Genomic DNA, 25,298 nt, shown 5'->3' on the forward strand with positions numbered 1-25,298 from the left:
TCGGGGGAAAATAAGATTTGCTCCCCTCTAATACAAAAATCATGGCGACGCCTATGGTGGGGAGGGTTCTGGACACCATTTTCCTATGGAGGCACTCTTCAAAGAGGACGATCATGGGGACTGTCGGGAAAAGGTGGCGCTCTTCATGGCGGCACTATTGCCGACATTCGCGGGATGTTCAAGAATGGGCACTCGTGATAAAAAAAACTCGTGAGAAAAAGAACTGGGGAGTTAAAACCTCCATAACCCACCCCCCCCCCCCCCCCACCTCATGCTTCGCCACTGCAGCACCTATAGACTATGTTACAATCCAGATTTTCGTGTCAACTCGTAGTACCTGACAATAAATTGAATACAGATTCATTTATGGACTACATGTATATGGTTTAAGACCCAGATATTTCACTCGATTATTCCCAGTTTTTATTGATGCTTTTAACTGACATGTCTAAAGCTATGGTTGAAAAACAAATATAAGGTCTAATTCACTTCGAAGTTGAAATTTTATAACCCAGCCTCTATTCAATAATGGCAAATTTTAATATTGCTAAATGAGATTTAAGGAGTTGCTGTGTCCGAGACCCTGACTTCTTAATTTTCAGCAACCTAATTTTCACCTTATATATGACTGACATTGAAAACGTAGAGCAAAAGGTCGATGAAATAAGCTTAGACATAGAGTATATAGACTGAGAGCTGGATAGGGTTTAATCAAAATTTGGGGAACAAATCCCCTGATTGTCTTAAAGCATAGTATCACCGACCCTGATCACAGAATGGCCAGTCTGAAGTTTTGCTAGATCAGACAAAGGCCCATTGGCGCCATGCCAAATGTGGCCAATTTTGCATTTAATCAAAATTTTTAGAACAAGAACAAAACCAGTATCATTTGATAGCTTGGAACTTGTAGATTATGGAAATATAACTTAAGAGCGATTTTAGATCAAACTAATTAACTTAAGAGCGGCCTGAAAAGCGCGTAGGGTGGGCGTGGCTGTAACGCCCTCTTTTTCCTTTTCACTGATACCGTTGCAACGCAACGGTAAAGGAGAAAATGAAAGCAGTTTGTATTGATGCCTTGGCACATGCGAAACATGAATATATTACTTAAGAGGGCTTTTAGGTCAGACTAATTACCTTAAGACAGGCGGAAAAGGCCAGAAAGGGGCGGGGCCTCAACCCCCCTCCGTGTACATTTTGGCTCCTTTCTTCGCAAAGCATTTCTTAAATCCTGCCAAGTTTCTTTGACAGTTGTTCAGATGCCTTGCGGTTATTTAACACCAGGTTTATGAAAATGTGGCATACCTTCATTACAAAATATCTAAATGTTAACTTTTCCCATTGAAAAGTACATGCAAATGAAAGCGTGCATCAGAGTGCCGACTAACAGATCGAATAGAAGCTGTGCAAATGTACTTCAAATTAAAAATGGGAAAATAAAACATTTTTTATTGATGACTTGGCACATGTGGTACATGAAAATATAATTTAAGAGTGATTTTTAGTCAGACTAATTCACTTAAGAGTGGTGCGAAGAGCGCGGAGGGGGCGGGGCTGCAACCCCCCTCCATGTACATCTTAGCTCATATCGTCGCAATGCACTAATTCAATTCGGCCAAGTTTCTATGACAGTTGTTCCGATGTCTAGAAATTTACTTTTACTCTATTGTTCTAAACATGATGTCATGAATTCAGATCCAGATGCGATTTTTTTTTTCTGTAGTCAGAAAGCAGTCATTTTTCAAGACTAAATTAATAATGCCATCAAATATCCACTTATATGCAATACAGAGCAGAGGAATACTTTTTTTCACACTTCGTTTGAAAAGCTTGACATTTGTTTAGCGATTGAATTGTGATGACTTGTGATTGACTTTGTGGTGATTTGTGATGACTTTACGGAAAACATTTTCCCAAGCAAAGCTTTGAAACACATCAAAGTATTTGACAGTTTGGTACGGGGACAGCTTGGGCAGGAAACTCAAGGGGACTGGACACGCTCTGATAGTATAGGTGACTCTGTTCGTCGTGAAAACGTTTCCGTCTAATTAATACATTATCCGTCCTAATTAATGATGAGTCAAGTGCGACCGAGTTAAAGAGAAATGAGCCCTATTATGCATCCAATATTTGGTGTTTATATTAAAAGTTACATGAATACAATTTTCAAGTTTCAAAATAATGGACATTGACTGTGTGCATAAAAATCAAGTTGAACAAAGAAATTGACTGGAGCATGATTTGAGCCTGCAACTGCCAGTCAATTTCTCTGTTACACTTCATAATATTTGTTTTATTAGATTGAGGGCTACTAAATTGCAAAAACAATTGCGATATTTCTACTGTCAGTTACCGTCAAGTGACGTCATTAAAAATAATCATCATCATAATTCGGCATAGACTTGCGTCCGTGGCCGCCTCGTCCTCAGATGATAATGGGAGGCGTATCCCTTGGGTCTCGCAATAGCCGCTATATATTGGGGAGTCAGGTTGGCGTAGCGGAACTTTTCTCGCCTTCTACCGCCGTGACCCGGGTTCGAATCCCGTCTGGACCACATGTGGATTGGGTTTTCAGTGCCTACTTGATTCCGTGGGTTTTTCCCAGAATATTCTCCTTCGGTTTTCCTCCCAGCTCTAAAACTGTAATTTCTTCACATTATCTCCTCTCTATTCTTCAGGCTTGCGAGCTACAGTGCCTAGGGCGCTTTTGAGGAATCCTTGGTTTCATTATCAGAAATAATCCTCAGCTCTTCCACCCTTCTGCCACTCCCCTACGTTTCAATATAATGTCGCTTGAAAATAATGCTGGAGCACTTGTGCTATCCAGACTTGATTATAGCAACTCTCTCCTCGATGGTAACAAACAATAATGTTGATTGACTCCAATGGCTTCAAAACATTGCCGCTCGTTTCATATGATCACAACCTAAATACACACATGCCTCTCCACTCCTTCAACAATTACACTGGTAACCAGTCAGACAACCATCAACTTGAAAACAGCAGGTTTCATGCACAAAGCTCAACATAACACAACACCTCAGTTCATAATGGGATGACTCAACTTTAACGCACCCGGCCGTGGTGGCCTCCGCGAGTTCCACGCACATTCAAAAGGCACGGGACCGGGACTGGGCCTCTTCAGTGTCTGGTTCCCGATGCTGGAATTCGTTATCAAACCACATCTGCAACATTAGTTCTCTTGACAACTTTAAGTGTAGATTGAAAACTCGTCTATTCGCTCCATGTATTCTGTAACTTTGTCTTCTGGATTAGACCTAAATCGCGCATTGTATATTGCGAAAATGCGCGCTGCAAAATGTGTTATTATTATTGCGTTAAATATGTGTGATCGAATTTCAGCTACGTATCCAGCTTTTGATGTCGGTGGGGGGGGGGGGGGGGCAACAGGACTCGGTTATCCGCGCCGAAATATAGACATTTTTTTTTCTCCGGACACTTGCCTCCGTAAAATCCAAAAGCGGGAAGGGGGCTGGTACCCAACTTCCAAATGGGTGTTCTCTTCCAAACTGACCATTATTATGCATACTGGAAAATATATGCAAATTTTCACATGTCAGGAAATAGTTAATAAAGAAAATATATTTCAAAAAATCCGCCGGGAGAGGGGGAGGTGCCCCCTGCTCCCCCCCCCCCCCGATAAGCCACTTTCGAATTTAAAACAAACTCTCTTCTAAATCTCCTGTCCAATGATACACACGCCACGGTCCAATTCAGCTACTCAGCAAAACATGAAACGTAAAAACTCATACCTGAAATAATCATACAATGCGGTTGCACACGACCGCTGTTGACAAGAGATTTTACAAGATTCTTTCCCGTCTATGGTTTCACGTAATTTATCGTGTTCCCATTTGAGACTCATAACCAGTATTGATTATTAGAGGAAATTGTTGAGTTTGTTATTGTACAGATTATTAATTTTTCGCTTAAAGTTTTTATTTTAAAAATCGAGTAAATAGGATTTCAATGAGTCCTCTCGAAGTCCTGTGGAAGAAATATCTGGAAAAACAACGAACAATTTTTTTATGATGAAAAATAAGTAACTTCTTTGATAATATTAATTTTATCATTTGTAATACTTTAGTGGATGTATTTTTTTCAGATTTCCTGGCTATATTGCTTTTCAATTATTGATCAAATGTGGTTCTCCCGGATACAATAATTGTGCATGTTTACTTGATAGGAATAAAAAAGAAAACAGTTTATTGAGGCCTGTGAATTTGCTAGAACGTAGCTGGAGGGGGTGACTTGGGCGTCGGGGAGTCGCCAACTGACGCACGACATTGCGGGAAACAAAACAAATACATCAATAAATACATAAATAAATAACCTTTCAATTTGAAAACGAATAATTAAATACACGTACATGAAAATATAACATCTGTTGTTCTTGTTTTATTGTTTGTCCCAGTTAATTTGTCTCCGATTCAGACTAACAATACCTCGGCGTGGAACATAGACACATCCTGTCTCTTGAGCTGTAGAGTAAACAAAGAAAGGCGGATTTTACCATGGCGATATTTTGTTTCTATTTTGCATTTAATTCATAAGGCATACATAACAATTTCGTAATTTTGAGGGATTTTTTTTATGATGCAAAACATACCCCCGGATTTAGTCCACATCTGTTTATAGCTTGTAGGTGTTGTGAAACATTCTATTAATCAAATTAAAACTGTGAACTAGGATTGTTTGCTTTGCAATGACAACGTCATATGCAGGCGAAGCATAAACGTATGAGTCTTCTTTCCAAGTGCTGAATGCAGACAGCAAGTACGATGGCAAGACGCACGCACAATTTATGAAGTCATTCCTGCAGAAACGTATAAAATGGTGTTTGTTGTGGTTCCAGAAAACCGGACGAGTGTCCTCTTTGTGACTATTATTGACTGTCCGACCGACCGACCGACCGACCGACCGACCGACCGACCGACCGACCAAACGACCGACTGTTAATTCTGATTCAGACTAGTGAAGAGAACATAATGATTGGTTCATTTCGGTCCATAGTGTAGACTATATGCATGGAAAGACTGCCAGTGATTAAAGGGGTGAGTGAAAAAGAAAGTGACTATCTTACAGAAAATATTTTTTTTTAAATGTGACTCGATCCATTTCATGGAGCACCTTTTTTTTATACATAAAAGGAAATATATTTTGAAATTATTATTGTATTATTGCCCACAATTCTTCAAATAAGTCCAAAATTGGGCACAGTTTTTAATCGTAACGTTTTTAAGTCAACAGAAACAAAATGTAATGAGAACAACATTAACAAAAACAAATAAATAAACCAGGAATTTGCTTTTCGAATTCATCGCCGATTTCTGTACTCGAGATGAATTTCACAATTTTAATTTTCGGCATTTTAAATATATAGGCATGCCCCATTCGGTTCGTTAGCAAAAATGTCATACTCACGCACACCACTGATTACTAGCTTTTAATGGAAATAAATGTTGCTGAAATTCAATTGAATATAAATTGAGCTGCCTCTCCCCTACGTTTCAATATAATGTCGCTTAGAAATAATGCTGGAGCACTTGTGCTATCCAGACTTGATTATAGCAACTCTCTCCTCGATGGTAATAAACAATTATGTTGATTGACTCCAATGGCTTCAAAACAATTCCGCTCGTTTCATATGATCACAACCTAAATACACACATGCATCTCCACTCCTTCAACAATTACATTGGTTACCAGTCAGACAGCCATCAACTTGAAAACAGCAGGTTTCATGCACAAAGCTCAACATAACACAACACCTCAGTTCATAATGGGATGACTCAACTTTAACGCACCCGGCCGTGGTGGCCTCCGCGAGTTCCACGCACATTCAAAAGGCACGGGACCGGGACTGGGCCTCTTCAGTGTCTGGTTCCCGATGCTGGAATTCGTTATCAAACCACATCCGCAACATTAGTTCTCTTGAAAACTTTAAGGATAGATTGAAAACTCGTCTATTCGTTCCATGAATTCTGTAACTTTGTTTCTGGATTTGACCTTAATCGCGCATTGTATATTGCGAAAATGCGCGCTGCAAAATGTGTTATTATTATTGCGTTAAATATGAGTGATCGAATTTCAGCTTTTGATGTCGGGGGGGGGGCGGGGGGGGGGCAACAGGACTCGGACATCCGCGCCGAAATATAGACATTTTTTTTCTCCGGACGCTTGGCCTCCGTAAAATCCAAAAGCGGGAAGGGGGCTGGTACCCATCTTCCAAATGGGTGCGCTCTTCAAAACTGACCAATATTATGCATACTGGAAAATATATTCAGATTTTCACTGCGCATTGTAATGGTTTTGGAGCTTTCGGTTCATGTCAGGAAATAGTTACTGAAAAAAATATATATTTCAAAAAATCCGCCCGGGGGGGGGGGGGAGGAACCCCCTGCTCCCCCGGATAAGCCACTTTCGAATTTTAAATCAGACTCTCTTCTTGATCTCCTGTCCAATCATAAACACACCACGGTCCACTTTCATTCAGCTACTCAGCAAAACATGAAACGTAAATACTCCTTAAATAATCATAAAATGCGGTTACACACGACTGCTGTTGACGAGATATTTAACAAGATTCTTTCCCGTCTATGGTTTCACGTAATTTATCGTGTTCCCATTTGAAACTCAAGACCAGTGTTGTTTATTCCAGGAAGTTGTTGGGTTTGTAATAGTAAGCCTACAGATAATCAATTTTTTGCTTGAAGGTTTTATTTAAAGAATCGAGTAAATAAGATTTCAATGAGTCCTCTCGAAGTCCTGTTGAAGAAATATCTGTAAAAACAACGAACATTTTTTTTAGGATGAAAAATAAGTTACTTCTTTAATTATATTAATATTATCACAAGTTATACTTTGGTGGATGTTTTTTCTTCAGATTACCTGGCTATATTGCTTTTCAGTTATTGATAAAATGAGGTTCTCCCAGATACAATAATTGTGCATGTTTACTTGATAGGAATAAAAAAGAAAACAGTTTATTGAAACCAGTGAATTTGCTAGAACGTAGCTAGAGGGGGTGACGTGGGAGTCGGGGAGTCGCCAACTGACGCACGACATTGTGGGAAACAAAACAAATACATACATAAATACATAAATAAATAACCTTTCAATATGAACACGAATAAAAAAAAAAGAACGGGAAAATATAACATCTGTTGTTTTTGTTTTATTGTTTGTCCCAGTTAATTTGTCTCCGATTCAGACTAACAATACCTCGGCGTGGAACATAGACACATCCTGTCTCTTGAGCTGTAGAGTAAACAAAGGAAGGCGGATTTTATCATGGCGATATATTGTTCCTCTTTTGCATTTAATTCATAAGGCATACATAACAATTTCGTACTTTTGAGGGTTTTTTTATGATGCAAAACATACACCCGGATTTAGTCCACATCTGTTTATAGCTTGAATGTGTTATGAAATATTCTATTAATCAAATTAAAACTGTGAACTAGGATTTTTTGCTTTGTAATGACAACGTCATATGCAGGCGAAGCATAAACGTTAAGTCTACTTTCCAAGTTCTGAATGCAGACAGCAAGAATGATGGCAAGACGCACGCCGTCAGGGAAGTCACAATTTATGAAGTTACTCCTGCAAAAAAAGTATAAAATGGTGTTTTTTGTGGTTCCAGAAGACCAGACGAGTGTCCTCTTTGTAACTATTATTGACTGACCAACCGACCGACCGACCGACCGACCGACCGACCGACCGACCGACCGACCGACCGACCGACCGACCGACTGACCGACTGACTGACTGTTAATTCTGATTTAGACTAGTGAAGAGAACATAATGATTGGTTCATTTCGGTCCATAGTGTAGACTATATGCATGGAAAGACTGCCAGTGAATAAAGGGGTGAGTGATAAAGAAAGCGACTATCTAACAGAAAATATTTCAAATATGTGACTCGCTCCATTTCATGGAGCACCTTTACTTACACATAAAAGGAAATATATGTTGAAATTATTATTTTATTAATGCCCACAATTCTTCAAATAAGTCCAAAAATGGGCACAGTTTTTAATCGTAACGTTTTTAAGTCACCAGAAACAAAATGTAATGAGAGCAACATTAAAAAAAACAAAAACCAGGAATTTGCTTTTCGAATTCATCGCCGATTTCTCTACTCGAGATGAATTTCAGAAAATTTAATTTTCGGCATTTCAAATATATAGGCATGCCCCATTCGGTTCGTTAGCAAAAATGTCATACTCACGCGCACCACTGATTACTAGCTTTTAATGGAAATAAATGTTGCTGAAATTCAATTGAATATAAATTGAGCTGCCTCTCCCCTACGTTTCAATCATTATGATGTCCCTTAAAAATAATGCTGGAGCACTTGTGCTATCCAGACTCGATTATTGCAACTCTCTCCTCGATGGTAACAAACAATAATGTTGATTGACTCCAATGGCTTTAAAACAATGCCGCTCGTTTCACATGATCACAACCTAAATACACACATTCCTCTCCACTCCTTCAACAATTACATTGGTTACCAAACCACATCTGCAACATTAGTTCTCTTGACAACTTTAAGGGTAGATTGAAAACTCGTCTATTCGCTCCATGTATTGTGCAACTTTGTCTTCTGGATTTGACCTTAATCGCGCATTGTATATTGCGGAAATGCGCGCTGCAAAATGTGTTATTATTATTGCGTTAAATATATGTGATCGAATTTCAGCGGCGTATCCAGCTTTTGATGTCGGGGGCGGGGGGGGGGGGGGGGGGCAACAGGACTCGGACATCCGCGCCGAAATAAAGACTTTTTTTCCCCGACACTTGGCCTCCGTAAAATCCAAAAGCGGGAGGGGGGCTGGTACTCATCTTCCAAATGGGTGCGCTCTTCAAAACTGACCATTATTATGCATACTGGAAAATATATGCAAATTTTCACGGCGCTTTGTAATGGTTTTGGAGCTTTGGGTTCATGTCAGGAAATAGTTAATAAACAAAATATATTTCAAAAAATCCGTGGGGGGGGGGGGGAGGTGCCCCCTGCTCCCCCCCCCCCCGATAAGCCACTTTCGAATTAAAAACAAACTCTCTTCGTGATCTCCTGTCCAATGATACACACGCCACGGTCCAATTCAGCTACTCAGCAAAACATGGAACGTAAATACTCAAACCTGAAATAATCATACAATGCGGTTGCACACGACCGCTGTTGACAAGAGATTTTACAAGATTCTTTCCCGTCTATGGTTTCACGTAATTTATCGTGTTCCCATTTGAGACTCATAACCAGTATTGATTATTAGAGGAAATTGTTGAGTTTGTAATTGTACAGATTATTAATATTTCGCTAAAAGGTTTTATTTAAAAAATCGAGTAAATAGGATTTCAATGAGTCCTCTCGAAGTCCTGCGGAAGAAATATCTGGAAAAACAACGAACATTTTTTTAAGGATGATCAATAAGTTACTTCTTTAATTATATTAAAATTATCATAAGTTATACTTTAGTGGAGGTTTTTTTTTCAGATTTCCTGGCTATATTGCTTTTCAGTTATTGATAAAATGAGGTTCTCCCAGATACAATAATTGTGCATGTTTACTTGATAGGAATAAAAAAGAAAACAGTTTATTGAATCCAGTGATTTTGCTAGAACGTAGCTAGAAGGGGTGACGTGGGAGTCGGGGAGTCGCCAACTGACGCACGACATTGTGGGAAACAAAACAAATACATCAATCAATACATAAATAAATAACCTTTCAATATGAAAACGAATAAATGAATAAAAAATACGGGAAAATATAACATCTGTTGTTCTTGTTTTATTGTTTGTCCCATTTAATTTGTCTCCGATTCAGACTAACAATACCTCGGCGTGGAACATAGACACATCCTGTCGCTTGAGCTGTAGAGTAAACAAAGGAAGGCGGATTTTATCGTGGCGATATTTTGTTTCTCTTTTGCATTTAATTCATAAGGCATACATAACAATTTCGTACTTTTGAGGGGTTTTTATGATGCAAAACATACACCCGGATTTAGTCCCCATCTGTTTATAGCTTGAAGGTGTTGTGAAACTTCTGTGAATCAAATTAAAACTGTGAACTAGGATTTTTTGCTTTGCAATGACAACGTCATATGCAGGCGAAGCATTAAACGTTAAGTCTACTTTCCAAGTGCTGAATGCAGACAGGAAGAATGATGGCAAGACGCACGTAGTAGGGGAAGTCACAATTTATGAAGTCATTCCTGCAAAAACGTATAAAATGGTGTTTGTTATGGTTCCAGAAGACCGGACGAGTGACCTCTTTGTAACTATTTTTGACTTTCTGACCGACCGACCGACCGACCGACTGACCGACCGACCGACCGACCGACCGACCGACCGACTGACCGATCGACCGACCGACCGACCGACCGACCGACTGACCGACCGACTGACTGACTGTTAATTCTGATTCAGACTAGTGAAGAGAACATAATGATTGGTTCATTTCGGTCCATAGTGTAGACTATATGCATGGAGAGACTGCCAGTAAATAAGGGGGTGAGTGAAAAAGAAAGTGACTATCTAACAGAAAATATTTCAAATATGTGACTCGCTCCATTTCATGGAGCACCTTTATTTACACATAAAAGGAAATATATGTTGAAATTATTATTTTATTTATGCCCACAATTCTTCAAATGAGTCCAAAATTGGGCACAGTTTTTAATCGTAACGAAAGTCACCAGAAACAAAATGTAATGAGAACAACATTAAAAAAAACCTCAAAAAAAAACAGGAATTTGCTTTTCGAATTCATCGCCGATTTCTCTACTCGAGATGAATTTCACAATTTTAATGTTGTGCATTTTAAATATATAGGCATGCCCCATTCGGTTCGATAGCAAAAAAGTCATACTGACGCGCACCACTGATTACTAGCTTGTAATGGAAATAAATGTTTCTGAAATTGAATTGAATATGAATTGAGGGCGCCCTAATATTGAGGCTTTTCCCCCGCAAGTTGGCGGATTTTTCAAGATGGATTCTTCCACTGTTTCAACTCTAAAGATGATTTAAGATTGAGTCCAAAGGAACCGTAATCTTTTCTACATTGGAAACAAATAAAAAGACGAATATATTGACAACATTATTTGCAATAGATATTGCAAGAGTATGAATAAGAAAACAAGAGAAGAATGGGGAAAAGGAAGCGGGCGGTTAAGAATCTTGTATCGTTTTTACCTTGCCTCAAAGAGCCCTGGTTTCACACCAGGGGCTTTCACGCTACCCGAATGTCTAATTCTTTTTTTTACCAAAAGTGCAACAATGATTATATATGTGGCTCATTAAAACAGAACATTTGGCTCAGCAAAACAGAATAAAATATCGCCATGACAGTTATAATTTGATTCACATAAATATTCATCGCATCTTCAAGCTATTCCCAGATTTTTGTAATGCAAATCACACACCCGGAGCTAGTCCCCAACTGTTGATAGCTGGAAGGTGTGTTTACAATTTCTGTGAATCAAATTAAAACTGTGAGCAAGGATTTGTTTTGCTTTTCAATACAAAGTCGTGCAGTGGCCAATTAAAACACTCCACGTGACGCTCGAAGCCAATGAAACCTTACAGATGTCGGGTGTGTATTATACCAAACGAGGACCAATCGAGGGTTTATAAGCGGTGCCTCTCATCTCATTGCCTCATTCCGCAGCTGCATTTTGGCTTGTCACACTCCTTGGTAGGAAGACAACTCGTAAACAGCATGGCTTTCATTCGAGTCGTGAGCTTCGTCCTGTTGGTGGGTTTGGCCGCGGCGTGTCAACCACGTTGCCCCAAGTGTCCACCGATGTGGACTTTCTACAATGGCAACTGCTACCGTTTCTTCGGCACTGGCAAGACCTACGATGAAGCTGAGAAGCACTGCCAGCAGTTCACTCAAGTCGGCCAGGGTCACCTGACGTCCATAGGCAGCGCTGAGGAGAATAATCTGCTCCTCACTATGTATACATCGGCAGGTGGGACAGACCTGTGGATCGGCTTCGATGACCAGGCAGAGGAAGGGAACTTCGTCTGGACAGATGGATCAGCGGGCAGCTACACCGGATGGCGCAGTGGCGAACCCAACAACTCCGGTAATGAGCATTGTGCCAACTTGCCGAAAAGTTGGGATGGCGAATGGAATGACACCAAATGCGGCACTCCTCGTCAATACATTTGCAAAATGACCACTACAAAGTAAATCGACCCAGCACTGGATGACAACGGAGATGCGTAAGAACAAATTTCCAACATCAAACCCGAAGCCCTTTACAACGATGCCAAGTCGACGTCATCGGCTATGATCACCAAACATTCCTCCCAAACGGACACTCACAAACAGTATCAGTCAGAACTAAACGGTTGAATTTCATTGTGTAGACTGCTGGCCGGCTGCACGGTGAAAAAAAATCGTTTCCATAACCCACTTCGCATCTTCGTGGCTTCAACGTTGACGAACCTGCTGCATGCTTTAAATTTGAACATTTAGTTTATAGCTTTTGCTCGTTTCATCAGGTGTCCAGCTTAAGAATGATGGGAATCCGGAAAATGATCAGAATCATCGGTGAACTAATTTGCTGATTAGACAAACAGTATCACTTTAAAACTAAACGGTTAAATGTTCATTATGTAGACTGCTGGTCGGCTACACGGTGAAAAGGAAATCGTTTGCACTTCGCATAATCATGGCTTAAACGTTTAAGAACCTGCGTACTTTCAAATTTAACATCTTGTAATTTGGTTTTAACCAAGTTTCCAGTATAATAGTGAGACAAATTTCAGTAAATACTACAATCATTGGTGAATTAACCTGCTGGTTTAGGCCTACGCTTAAGCCGCACTCGTATCTCAAAGCAATTAGGAACCAACGAACTGAGTAACTTGGGAATGTTTCTCAGAGCTGATATGTACAACAATTGTTTTATTTTAAATTCCGATTCCTCATATTAGAGGCTTTAACATCATTGCTTCAAATTACTGGACACCTTATTTGAATTTTTAATTCATTTACTCTTGGATTCTCCTACAATTTATTTTGTCGTTTAATGTTCAATTTCTTGTTCAATTTTGTTTTTGACATTTATTTTTTGGACGTTTAAAGTTCAATTTCTTGTTATTTTTTTATGTATTGGTAGAGGATATTTGTTGGTCAATTCCGCCGTTCAGGTGGGATAAAACAATCAATACAAAAAAGATTACGTTAGTGAACAGAAAACAACCCCGGATTGATTTTACTTTATGCAGACCACACCATATAAACTCAGTTCATTCTAGAATAATTTGCAACGAAAAACATTAGAACCAATGCCGATTTTCATTGCTGAACCTACCCACCGACAAATTACCACTGAGATGATGACGGTCATGTTGAAGTGATTTCCTTAAGATTTGAGATTCTAAACTTTACTCGTCATAATTATCCAAGATTGAAGGTCTCAAAATTGTTCCAACGTGTTTTAACTTAGTTTGTTTTTGTATTCTTTTTCCTTTTCTTAAATATGTCTATTTTATTATTGCCATTTTGTTGTTATCTTGCAAGATCGATTTTATTTTACTCCTTACTAATCGTAGATTAAAAATGTTGCATGATAGATGTTGTTCAGATTGCATTTTATTTTTACCGTAAATGTTCTCACAATGGGCAATAATTATCAAGAACTGTCCCATGCCGTATTCAGCTACCTTTAGAATTGATATCTCCCCTGAAAGATAAAGAAAGTCTAATTCGGTGAACAAACAGATAGTCACACAGCATTAGCGCACAGCCAAAAGCTACCCCGCCTTGGTCTGCTTGTTTTAGAGTTTATGGTTGGTCTTTGCTGAAACAAACTTATGTTTCAGCCTTATCCCTAGAGTTTCTTCATCGACTCGATTGCGTTTATAACCCCTTCACTAGGTGGCGCTGTTCATAAAACTGCAAAAAAGACCGATCGGCAAAATGAGTGATATAGCCCTTCCACATCCGGTTAAAAAGTGCAGGGGAGGGGAGGGGAATTTCCTCCAAAACCATCGAGATTGACGCCCTTGCATTGGACAGTCTTAAGGTGTTTTCAAAATGGGACGAACATCATTTTAATGCTACATTGTATGAAGCATTACATCATTACTAAAACTCGGCAAGGCGCAAAAGGTTCATTAAACGGACGCACGATTATTTTTGGTACAGGACGATGATTTCGCTTTTGCCTCTTTCAGCTCGTGAGTTTTAATAGTCATTTGCTCAAATGGGGTGGGGGAGTGGGGGTCTGGACATCATCTTCCTATGGGGACGCTGTTCAAAGTAGACGATCAGTAATTACCATTTGTCCTTGGTTAATTGTTAGATTTTCTACCTGGCAATGAAAAGAAAATAACGCAAAAATACTTTAAAATCGTCTTTATTCCGAAAAACTCGATTATCTTCGCCGGACTGGTGATCGATAAACAATGGTGAGCAAGACAAACAACGCCCTCTGTTGACAAACGATGAAGAGGGGAATCCCCATTTCCGATTCGATTGTTCTGCGTGAGCGTACGAATGTCACGTGCATGATATACACGTACGCCGATAGTACAGGTTCTTTTACGAAGTTCACCGCTGGTTTCAGGGCGACATTAGGTTTCTGCGCATGTCCGTGCTTTAGTATGACACGCCCTCTTGTCGCCGAATTATATCCAGTCTCGTTTGGGGTAAAAACAGCTCACCGGAGGACGTCTTTTCAATCTTTTCAATATCAAAATAAGAATATTCGAGATATAATAGTAAATCTACAGAAAAAGGGCTACAATTCTTTATCATAATATATATGTCTGTGAATTCCGAAAACACCTCTAGATAATTACCTTTGATTGCAACGTTTATCAGTTTCTCAATCGGAACGACAATAACGTTCACGTTTCGTGGGATTTTTCGTCATCTGGGTAAGTTTAGTCCGAATCAAATAAAGTATCACTGGAAAGTTTAATTAAAGGCAAATACTACTGTTGAAGACTATCGGGAGAAAATCCCGATGGAGCCACGTACGTAGCTATTTAATACATACACTGAATATAAACAAACGCGGCCATTTGTGCGCGAACCCCGCGGCCGCGTACTGTGTTTTATTGCGCAGTTGAATCGCGAAAACCACAGTCCGTTATAGGTGAACATACCAGAGGGAATCTCCCAAAAAATTGCAGAAAAAAAACTATTTGAGGACACTTTTTTTTCGCTGGTTGCTGGCATTCGTTCAGTACAGGAGGCCTTTTTTTCTCATTTCGCGAAAATAACGACATTGCAGTTAAAATATTTGATGGAGATGCTTTAGTTATTCAAATTTTAACCTACTTTGGGACAATTCTTACGGCTTCAATATCTATTTCGTGCATTATGAACAGTTTTTTTGGAAGGCCGTTCTCAGCGATTTGTTTTCAAAAACGAGCTCATAAATATTAGTTTTACAGCACAGACCAGAAAACTGGCGCTGGCGCATATACCAAATTGTCGCGCTGTGAGCCTCTGTATCAGTGGTGAGTTACCTTGGTTTGAAATAACCATTAAGTGAAAACTTCGAACAGGCAGGTTCTGTGAAGGTTTTTGATGTCAGTTGCGCCATTAGAAGCTCAAACTTTGTTTTTCAAATTGAAGAAGCAAATATAATGTTCGTAACCTATTTGATGATTAATTTTTAGTCAAAATGTAGTGTGTTTAAGTTCCGCTTTGGTCTAATGTATCACAACGCATTTGGGAATAAATCCTTTTTCTGTCATTATGAATTGGGGAAAACTATTCAATACGATTTTCCCTTTTTTTTCGCTGAGAGTATGAAAGGCCTGCCATTAAAATGTAAATGCCTTTCGTCTCAATGTTCAGGTACTTTTCACTGTTTTTTTGTTGTAGATACAACTTTATCTGAAGCTGAAATTTCCCTTGAAGACATGATTTCTGAAGTATCTGAAAGTAAAACTTCACAAATGTTGCCAAGGAAAATAGTATTGGTCAGGCTGACAACTCTTGACCGCAAGACACCTAGGAGAAGCAAAGGCCGAGGCCGAGGCCACAACCTCCGAGGCCGAGGCTAAGGACGAGGCAACAACCTCCGAGGCCGAGGTCATAACCTCTGAGGCCAAGGCCGAGGCCACAAACTCCGAGGCCAAAGCCAAAACCAGGTCACAACCTCCGAGGCCGAGCCCTAGCCGAGGCCACAACCTCCGAGGCCGAGGCCAAGGCCAAGGCCACAACCTCAGAGGCCATGAAATTCGGCCCCGAGGCCGAGGCCGGCCTCGAGACCGCCAACACTGTTTCTTTTTTAGTTTATTCAAGAAAATGTCGTTAAGGAATTCAGTTTGCGGCAGATCTATACTGATGTTGATGACCGTTGCTGTTATTCTGTATTCGGTATTAAACTCGAGGGCCGCCCGATAGTCCGAAGGTTCGATAGTCCGAATGCACACAATTTCCATAAGAGGGGGTTCGTTAGTCCGAAAATGAAATACGGTTCGTTAATCCGAAAAGTTGATGCAATAGTCCGAAGGTTCATTTATCCGAAGGTTCGATAGTCCGAATTTAGAATAAGGTTAATCAGTCCGAAGGTTCAGTAGTCCAAAACGAAAATAAGGTTCAACAGTCCGACGGTTAATTATTCTGAATTGACATTAATGTTCGATAGGTTACAGCCCGATAGTCCGAAGGTTCGATAGTCCGAAGGTTCTTTAGTCCGAAGGGTCATTAGTCCGAAGGTTCGTTAGTCCGAAGGTTTGATAGTCCGAAGGGCCCATTAGTCCGAAAATAGAATAAGGTTAATTAATCCGAAGGTTCGATAGTCCGAATAGACAATAAGGTTCGATAGTCCGAATAGACGATAAGGTTCGATGGTCCGAATGTACCGTAGGGTTCGATAGTCTGAATTGACAATAAGGTTCGATAGTCCGAATCGACAATAAGGTCCGATAGTCCAAATCAACAGTAAGGCCCGGTAGTCCGAAGTGTCAGACTGACGAACCGTATTGCCCATTCGGACTATTGAACGTTATTCTCAATTCGGGCTATCGAACCTTATTGTCGATTCGGACTATCGAACCCTATCGTCTATTAGGACTTTCGAACCTTCGGATTAATGAACCTTATTCTATGTACGGACTAATCGGCCCTTCGGACTATCAAACCTTCGAATTATCGAACCTTCGGATTATTGAACCTTTGGACTATAAACGAACCTTCGGACTAATGACCCTTCGGACTAAAGAACCTTCGGACTATCGAACCTTCGGACTATCGGGCTGTAACCCTTAATTCGGATACAGCATCTGTGTTACAAAACAATTTTAATAATCTTAACACTCAAGCTGTTTGCCTCAAGTGTTAAAAATCAAGCATTCGGCCTTGGCATTGCGTGTTTTCCCCGTAAAGAAAGCAACTGTGGTCGGATGAAGGTAACAAAAGGATACTATTGACTAATAACTACCAATTATCTTCAGAGGATTTATCGATAAAAACACAATACTTGTTTATGCTCCCACGGACTGTTATTTTCGTCTGTTTTGAACAGTCGTTATGGTTCTTTGCCTCAAGAACTTTCTATATATTTCGACGTTGCCTTTTTGTTTACTCCATATGGTCCTTATTTTTGGGAAACAAAGGATGAATGAACTGCGAATTGATTTTAGTGGAATCATCAATACAAATACTTCTTTTTACTCACAGACTGAATAATTGTAATTTTGTTCCAACATACCGTGGGCTGTGCTGAACACTGATTTATTTGCATATAAATCGCCTGGCGACAGATGGAGTCGGGTAGTCGCCAACTGACGAGCAACATTTCAGGCAACTCAAAGACACATGATTATCAACGCAAAGACATATGGTTACCAATTAATTAAACAAAAGGCACATCCAGATAGGCTGAACAAAACAAAACCTAAACTAGAGGTCTGTGTCTGTTTGAAACAGAACATTGGGCTTTTCTGCATTATCAGTTTTTTTATGACTTTATGCTTTTGAGTGTATCAATGTACATGTAAATTATGTACCATTATCTACCTTTCTACCAAGTTTCATGACGATCGGACCTTCCCTTATATGTGTTTGAAAAATCTCATAATTTGATGACGTAATCATGACCTCACACATTTTAAAAATGTGTGCATATATCTATCACCTAATAAACCTAATACAAAAGGAATTTTGGATTTCTACCTACATGGTCTACCTACAAACCAAAGTTTAACCCAATCGGACTTACAGCTCTCTAGATATAGGACTTTAAAATATGCACTTTTAACCTGACGTCACATTACCTGTGATGACGTCACCACGACGTCACTCTTCAGGACACACCTTTGCTATAGGGACTATGCCTGTGGTAACTTTGATGTGTGACAACGATAAATGGCAAAAGTGCCGGACAGAAAAATCGTGCATAAAGTCTATGAAATTTTGGGTGTGGAACAAGAAGAAGAAGAAAGAAAACTAGAGGTTTATGTCTGTTTGAAACAGAACTTAGGGCTTTTTCGCATTTTTGTTAATACATTTCAGAAATATTCTGTATTGATGACGTCATGACGCACTTCTCACAATTGTAACATTTATCTGCCAATCCTTTTGTGAAAAAAGGAATTTAACATTTTTTTTGGATGTTACATTTTGTTCACATTTATGATATAAAATTACATGATGATGGTTATCATGACTTCAGGTGAAATTACCTGTATAACACGTACCTATCAGACTACGTTCAAACGCAGTTTTAACACATTCGGACTGATAGTTTTCTCAATTTGAGACTTTGAAAAATGCACCTTCATGATGATATAGGGACTATGATGATATAGGGACATAGGGACAATGCCTATGCTGATTTTGAATGATGAATCAGAACAATGAAAAATCAGAACAAAAAGAAAGGCTTTTTCGCAAATTTACGAAAAAGCCAAAAATTTGAACAAAAAGAAAGGCTTTTTTGCAAATTTTCGAAAAAGCCCCCCCCCCAAAAAAAAGAACAAAAACAAAGGCTTTTCCGCAATTTTGAGGAAAAGCCAATAGAGAAGACATTACATTCACCATCTGCAGTTTTAATAAGTAGATCTGTTCCAGCACAGTGTTCATTTACCTTGTCTCAGGGTCCAGACGATTACAGGACCGAGTTCAGCACAAAGGCAGATTCCTCCGAGCACACAGTCGACACTTGTAGCATACTCCCACCAAACGAAATACAGAATTGCATGTTTTCGATTTATATTTAACTTGAATGGAGGAGAAGTAAGTCAGATATGTAATGTTCATTTGTCTTTATAACGGTGGATTACAGGTAAAAGTCTATCAAAAAGACAGAATCAATAGTCAACACAATCTAAACTTCGAAAAACTGAAATGTGGACTGCGATTATACTTAAATCCGATTGATATTTCAGTTTTATATGAAAGAAACAATTGATAGCGATAAACACTCTACATACTTTATTTCGACGTAATTACTGTATTTACGGCCTCGTTGTTATCTTGCAATGATGACTACCAGTGGGGTAGCACGGTCATTATTATTAGGGATATTTTTTTGTTTAAGGGCACTTGCACATCCGTGGTGAAATGTAGACACGTATTTTTTTCTCCAGACACTTGGCCTCCGTAAAATCAAAGGGGGGGGGGGGGTTAACCTAAGGTTAAACGTTCAATAAGATTAAACGGCTGTGTTAACACATACGGAAATTTGTATCCTTGTGGAGTCATTTCTTTGTTCTCGTGTGCTAAAGTTTTCGAGTTTGAAGTGTACTTTCAAAATGCTCCTGTTTTAACCAGAATAAATTTCCTGGGCTGAAATTTAGACTTAATATCCCTTACAAAAAATACTTCGATCAACACACCTTAAAAATTCATATATTTATTTTGTGATAACCTTGTGGAGACGTATTCACCTGTAGAAATTGCTCTGTGGAGACGTATACAATCTTACGTTCCCTATTGTGCACGTCTCCAGAGGGTACCGAGTATAAACAGATACCATCTGCAGCGCTGTTTTGTCAATAATGGACAGTGGATAGGGGGAACAACAGCCTCAAAGTCCAACAAGTGGGATGGGATGGGGTGATGGACACCACAACACTATAGAGTGATGTATGTAGGGACACATAATATAATACATATTATGCAATTTCTGTCAAAAAAAAGGTTTTTGCACACCATAATGAGGAAAATACTGTGCGGATTTAGGTAGCTCGAGGTATAATGTGTACGCACTGGAGAAAGTTATTTTTTTGTAGGCGGGACGGACAAGCGATATGCCTCCCCATAAGCCTGCTCCCACTCCCCCAGGATCGCGGCCAATCACCCTTTCACTGCTCTCTAAATTCCAAAGAGTGAAATTAGGGATTTGACGTTTTAGAATGAAAATCACTCTCACTTTAGATTGAGCAAGTATGAAAAAAGAACCACTTCAGTCAAAGTCGAGTAAAAACTCGATCGTTTCGATTGAAGGAATTTCACTCAGAAACGTCTAGTCCCTAGTTTCCGACTGCGGGAGGGAATTTTCACTCTTTGGAATTTAGAGAGTGGTCTGTTAGTTTCCCCCACGGTTTGTGGTATGCGTCCCTCCAGAAAAACAGCAACCCAAAGTCGACTCCATACGAGTACCACCGAATTCTGCAGTTGACTAAGTTTGGTTAAATGATCAAATTCGAAATGTTGATGTGCTTTAATAATGTGTAGCTATTTTGTTGATCCCATCATTCTTTCGATGCCCAAATTGTATAGCTAAGGCATGTGACGTGGGACGCTTTTGTTTTCACAATTAGTGCCCGTTTGATAATTTGCGATTTGAAATTCACAAAAGCACTGCCCGCGTTACCATTTTCATGCAATATTTTTTTAATCTGCGATAATGAAGGTAAAATACAATGCAAAAGCACAACTACAGCGAGAAAATAATGATTAATCAAAAGCAGACCAAATACCTATATTTACTAGGAAAAAAAAAGTTTTCAATAACCCAGTGATCAGTTTTCGGTGGGTACGTTTTAGCACAGGAAATTGGTGTGGGTGCCTTATCAGCTGTTCCGAATTTCGATTCCGGTGATCCGGAGTTCAAGTGTCGATGATTATAATTTTGAATTTAGGTTGCGTGACGATGGCATGTGCGGCTGCTCAGTTACAGCCACAACCTCTAATTGGTTTTATGTTCAGTTTCAAAATATCTAAGAAGTATTTTCATCTATCCGGGGCTAGCTTTGTACACCACGTAAGTTCAATCCGGAATTGTTTTTTTTATATTAAACTGAAGCAACTTGTTTCAGTCCATCAAAATGTTAGCACATCTGGTTTGTGTTTTATGCACTTTAGAAAATATGCTTTACCAACACGTAATAATTAACAAGAAATTAAATCTAAACAACAACAAGTATTTGAAACAACATAACAAAAACAAACAATTTTGTACTACTTATAGAGTAAATGAATTTAAAATTTAAAAAGTGTCCAGTAAAGTCAAGCTTGCAGTTGATGTTGGAAGCTGTGAGGAGTCTTGAGTATGAATTGAAGTTTCTTTGTACGTTGTAGCTCTGAGAAACATTCCCAAGATACGCAGTTGGTTGGTTCCTTAGTTTTTGGAGATACGAGTGCGGCGAAAAGGTAGGCACAAACCAGCAGATTAGTTCTTCGATGCTTATGATGTGTGTTAAAATGTCTCTCGCTATTACAATGGACACATGGTTAAACAAGAAAAGCTAAGTACTAACTGTTAAACTTTAACACATGCAGGTTCCTAAACGTTTAAGCCACGGAAATGCGAAGTGCAAACGACTTAAACGTTTAATTTTGAACGTTTAATTTTGAAGTGATACTGTTTGTGAGTGTCCGTTTGGTAAAATCATGGTCGATGAGATCGACTTGGTACCGATTGTGAGGACTGCAGGTTTGATGTGGCAAATTTATGTTCTTACGCATCTCCGTGGTCCTCCATTTTGGGGTCGATTACTCTGTAGCGGTCATCTTGCACATGTAGGAGTACTCCTTGAAGCATTTGAAGTCACTCCACTCGCCATTATTCTCTTGCAACATTTGAGTGCAGTGCTCATCACCGGCGTTGTTGGGTTGGCCATCCTTCCATTTGGTGTAGCTGACCGCCGACCCATCATTCCAGATGAAGTTCCCTTCCTCTGCCTCGTCTGTGAAGCCGATCCACAGGCCGCCTGCTGTCGTGCCACGGACCGAGTCCCACATCTCCAGGAGTATATCGTTCTCCTCGGCGCTGGCTATGGACGCCAGGTGACCCTGGCCGACTGCAGAGAACTGCCGGCAGTGCTTCTCAGCGTCAGGCTGGCTCTTTTTAGTGGCGAATAAACGGTAGCAGCTGCCTTTGTAGAAAGTCCATATCGGTGGACACTTGTGGCAGCGTGGTTGACAGGCCGAAGCAGTGTCTAGGCCGACACCAACCAACAGAACCACGCACAGTATTTGCAGAAAAGCCATGCTGTTATCAGGGTGTCACCCTATTAATATCAGTGAATATCACAAGGCAATCTGCAGTTTCAGACTGATATTTCAAGAAGAGGTGATGCCAATTTTAAACAAACCGTTGATATGCAGTCTTGGTATAAGTGCCGATTTGACGTCAATCGTGACGTTAAGTGTTGTGACTGGCTGTGGGTAGATGCTAGTCTGTGAAGTACACGCTGGCGCAGTAAACAGATGTAATAGTTCATTAGATGTGGCAATTAATTATGCAACAACCGCTTCCTGTTCTCTTGTGATTTTGACCAATCCCAAGTCTTGTTCTATTGTGCCTTTGACAGGTCGATGGCATGATGTATCTTGCAATTAGTGGTGTTGCAGTAAGATATGTTCTCGTTCACGTTCACACACCCGATTCGGGATGAAATTCAGATATCGCATGTGCGCTACAAGGCAATTGTAATTATCTACCTATTCAATAGTCCGACTGATACTTTGCCTCGGGTATTAACAGTAATTGACTCGGCCTTGGCAGTGTATGCGTCGTGGGATAAAGAAAGCAACTGTGGCCGGATTAAGGTAATAAATGGAATATTAACTTTCAATTAGCTTCAGTTGAATTATCGATAAAAACACAACACTTGTTTACGCTCCCACAGACTGTCGTTGCCGTCTGTTGTGAACAGTCGGTATGGATCTTTGCCTCAGGAGTTTGCTATTAAACTCACTTTATATTTTGGCTTTGCTGTTGCGTTTCCCTTTTGTTTACTCCACAATGGGCCTGGATTTTAGGAAACAAAGGACGAATGAACTGATAATAAACTTAAATGACACTATCAATAAAAAAAAATCCTTTTTACCCTCAGACTGAATAATTAATTTTTTTTAGCAGACTGTACGTAGCCGGCCTGGGATGATTTGCCTGTGTCATGACAATTCAACCTGAATGCCTTACACTATGGAGCTGTATTCCTCTCTTCGGAAAATTGTTTATATTATGGACTATTACGAAACAACGATTCAGCTTATAATTTATTCGGCTGACGTTTTAGTACCAACAAATAGGGTAGAAAAGCTGAAATTTTCTCCCAGAAGTTTTTTACTGAAGCATTTTCTTTTTCCTTCTCGCATCCTTCAGTCCTATCAGTCTTGTCTGGTCATACTTTTTCAATTTTCAGTTTTGTTTACTTTATGACATATATTTGCTTTGTCTTTGAATAAATAATGATATTGATAATAATTATTACCCTGGATTGGACATTTAGGAGACATCCCCATAGACTTGTGCATACATTTTTTCAAATTTAAATGTGCCCTAACCCATTTTGCACGCTAAAGTTTTGCCTCTAAAGGGGGGGGGGGGCTGTGACATTAGGGAGACATAAAAATGTCTCCCTAATGATTGTTGTCTCCCATCGTGCGAAGAAATTACGATAACGTGTCTCCAAATAGTACCATTCCACAATAATACTATATGTTCATGTTTAGAATGGCTATGTTTGGGTTTTTTTTGAATACCTAAATTTACTCAAACTGTGTGCAGAATGAACAGGGCCTGCAAGTACAAGGTCACGCGTGGGGAGCTTCTGTAAGCCTGGCGCCACCCGTCTGTGAACATTTTCAACTGCGTTGCCCTTCCCCTGTTATAGACAAGTTCGGCGGCAGCCATTTTCTGCGGTGGAGCAAGGTTCGCGTGAGTCACGCTATGCTAGAAAGGTCGCTTCGGGTTCCCTCGACCAATAGGAATACCACAAATGTGCATGCCCTTGGCTCTGGAACTCTTGAATAGGAAAGCTCAGTTGCACAAATTCCAGAATTTACAATAATTTTCCTTTATATATTTCTTAAGAAAATCACCCCGGAATGGGTCTTTGTGAAATTGTTACTTGCAATTCATGGAAACGGATATATCGCCGGACATTTCTGAAAATGGTGGCGGTCATTAAAGGTGAAACTGATAGTAACCTAGAAAGCCAAAATGTCTGTTATGGTGTGGATGACCTAAATCTACTCATTTATAATTACGAAAAAAAATATTGACTATTGATAGGACTGGACCCACGATCTGCTCAAACCCTGCACCACTAAATCTAGAACCCGTCAATTTAATAAGGGTATAAATGTGTGTTTGGGATGTATTATGGAGTACAGAAGTGTGACGTCATTTAGAACCAGAAAGTGTAGCGCAAACGAACGGGCTGAATCACGCGCTTATGTCTTTCACACACATTTTGTGGGCGTGACGTATTCACTTCGGTACTCCATAACGCTCTGTTTAAGACCGGTTGGAGTCGGATGGGTGATCATTACTCGAGGAGAAGCTGAAGGTAATTATTATCACCCATCCAAAACACATTATATTCCCATTCACAAAAAACTTTTCGGTTCTAAAACCAAAACAAGTCAAAAACTAGACGTTGCGAACCATTTTGTTCAACAATTTTACTTCATGTTTTATTAAACACCCCTCTGACCATAATATGGAATGTCCCTCTACAACTCATTTCCTTATAAAGAGATTGGCGTGCGCATCGCGCGAATTGCGCGATGTCGCGAAAAACGCAGCTGGACTGGTGAAGTGTGAATTTCGGACCATGAAATATTGATTCACTGGTATAGTATTGCGCATGCATACGAGAGGAACATGAACGTTCAACCAATGAAACGTAAAATAGGCACCGCATTTCATGGGAGTCCAAATTTCATGTGACAAATGTGTTGAAGACCAACCAGCCATGTGTTGATCATCCGTTTAAAACCGGCCACGTGACGGGCTCTCGACCAATAGGAATGGGTGAACTGTATTAGGTATTTATGAATTAACGATAACAAATGATAGACTCCTCGGGTTTTTTTCATAGCACTA

The 25,298-nt window shown here is 39.8% G+C and overlaps 2 protein-coding genes across 2 annotated transcripts; one reads left to right on the forward strand and one right to left on the reverse strand.

Moving 5' to 3' along the window:
• Positions 1 to 11,709: 11,709 nt before the first annotated feature.
• Positions 11,710 to 13,622, forward strand: LOC119735388 (alpha-N-acetylgalactosamine-specific lectin-like). Its single transcript, XM_038209086.1, has one exon. It carries the CDS (start codon positions 11,756 to 11,758, stop codon positions 12,230 to 12,232), a length of 477 nt encoding a protein of 158 aa, XP_038065014.1. The 5' UTR covers positions 11,710 to 11,755; the 3' UTR covers positions 12,233 to 13,622.
• A 7,847-nt stretch (positions 13,623 to 21,469) lies between these two features.
• LOC119736218 (alpha-N-acetylgalactosamine-specific lectin-like) lies at positions 21,470 to 22,632 on the reverse strand. The gene has a single exon (XM_038210251.1). The coding sequence runs from the start codon at positions 22,448 to 22,450 to the stop codon at positions 21,953 to 21,955; it is 498 nt and encodes a 165-aa protein (XP_038066179.1). The 5' UTR covers positions 22,451 to 22,632; the 3' UTR covers positions 21,470 to 21,952.
• Positions 22,633 to 25,298: the final 2,666 nt, after the last annotated feature.

This window comes from Patiria miniata, unplaced genomic scaffold (genome assembly GCF_015706575.1).
Source record: "Patiria miniata isolate m_02_andy unplaced genomic scaffold, ASM1570657v1 HiC_scaffold_29, whole genome shotgun sequence".
Lineage (NCBI taxonomy): Eukaryota > Metazoa > Echinodermata > Asteroidea > Valvatida > Asterinidae > Patiria > Patiria miniata.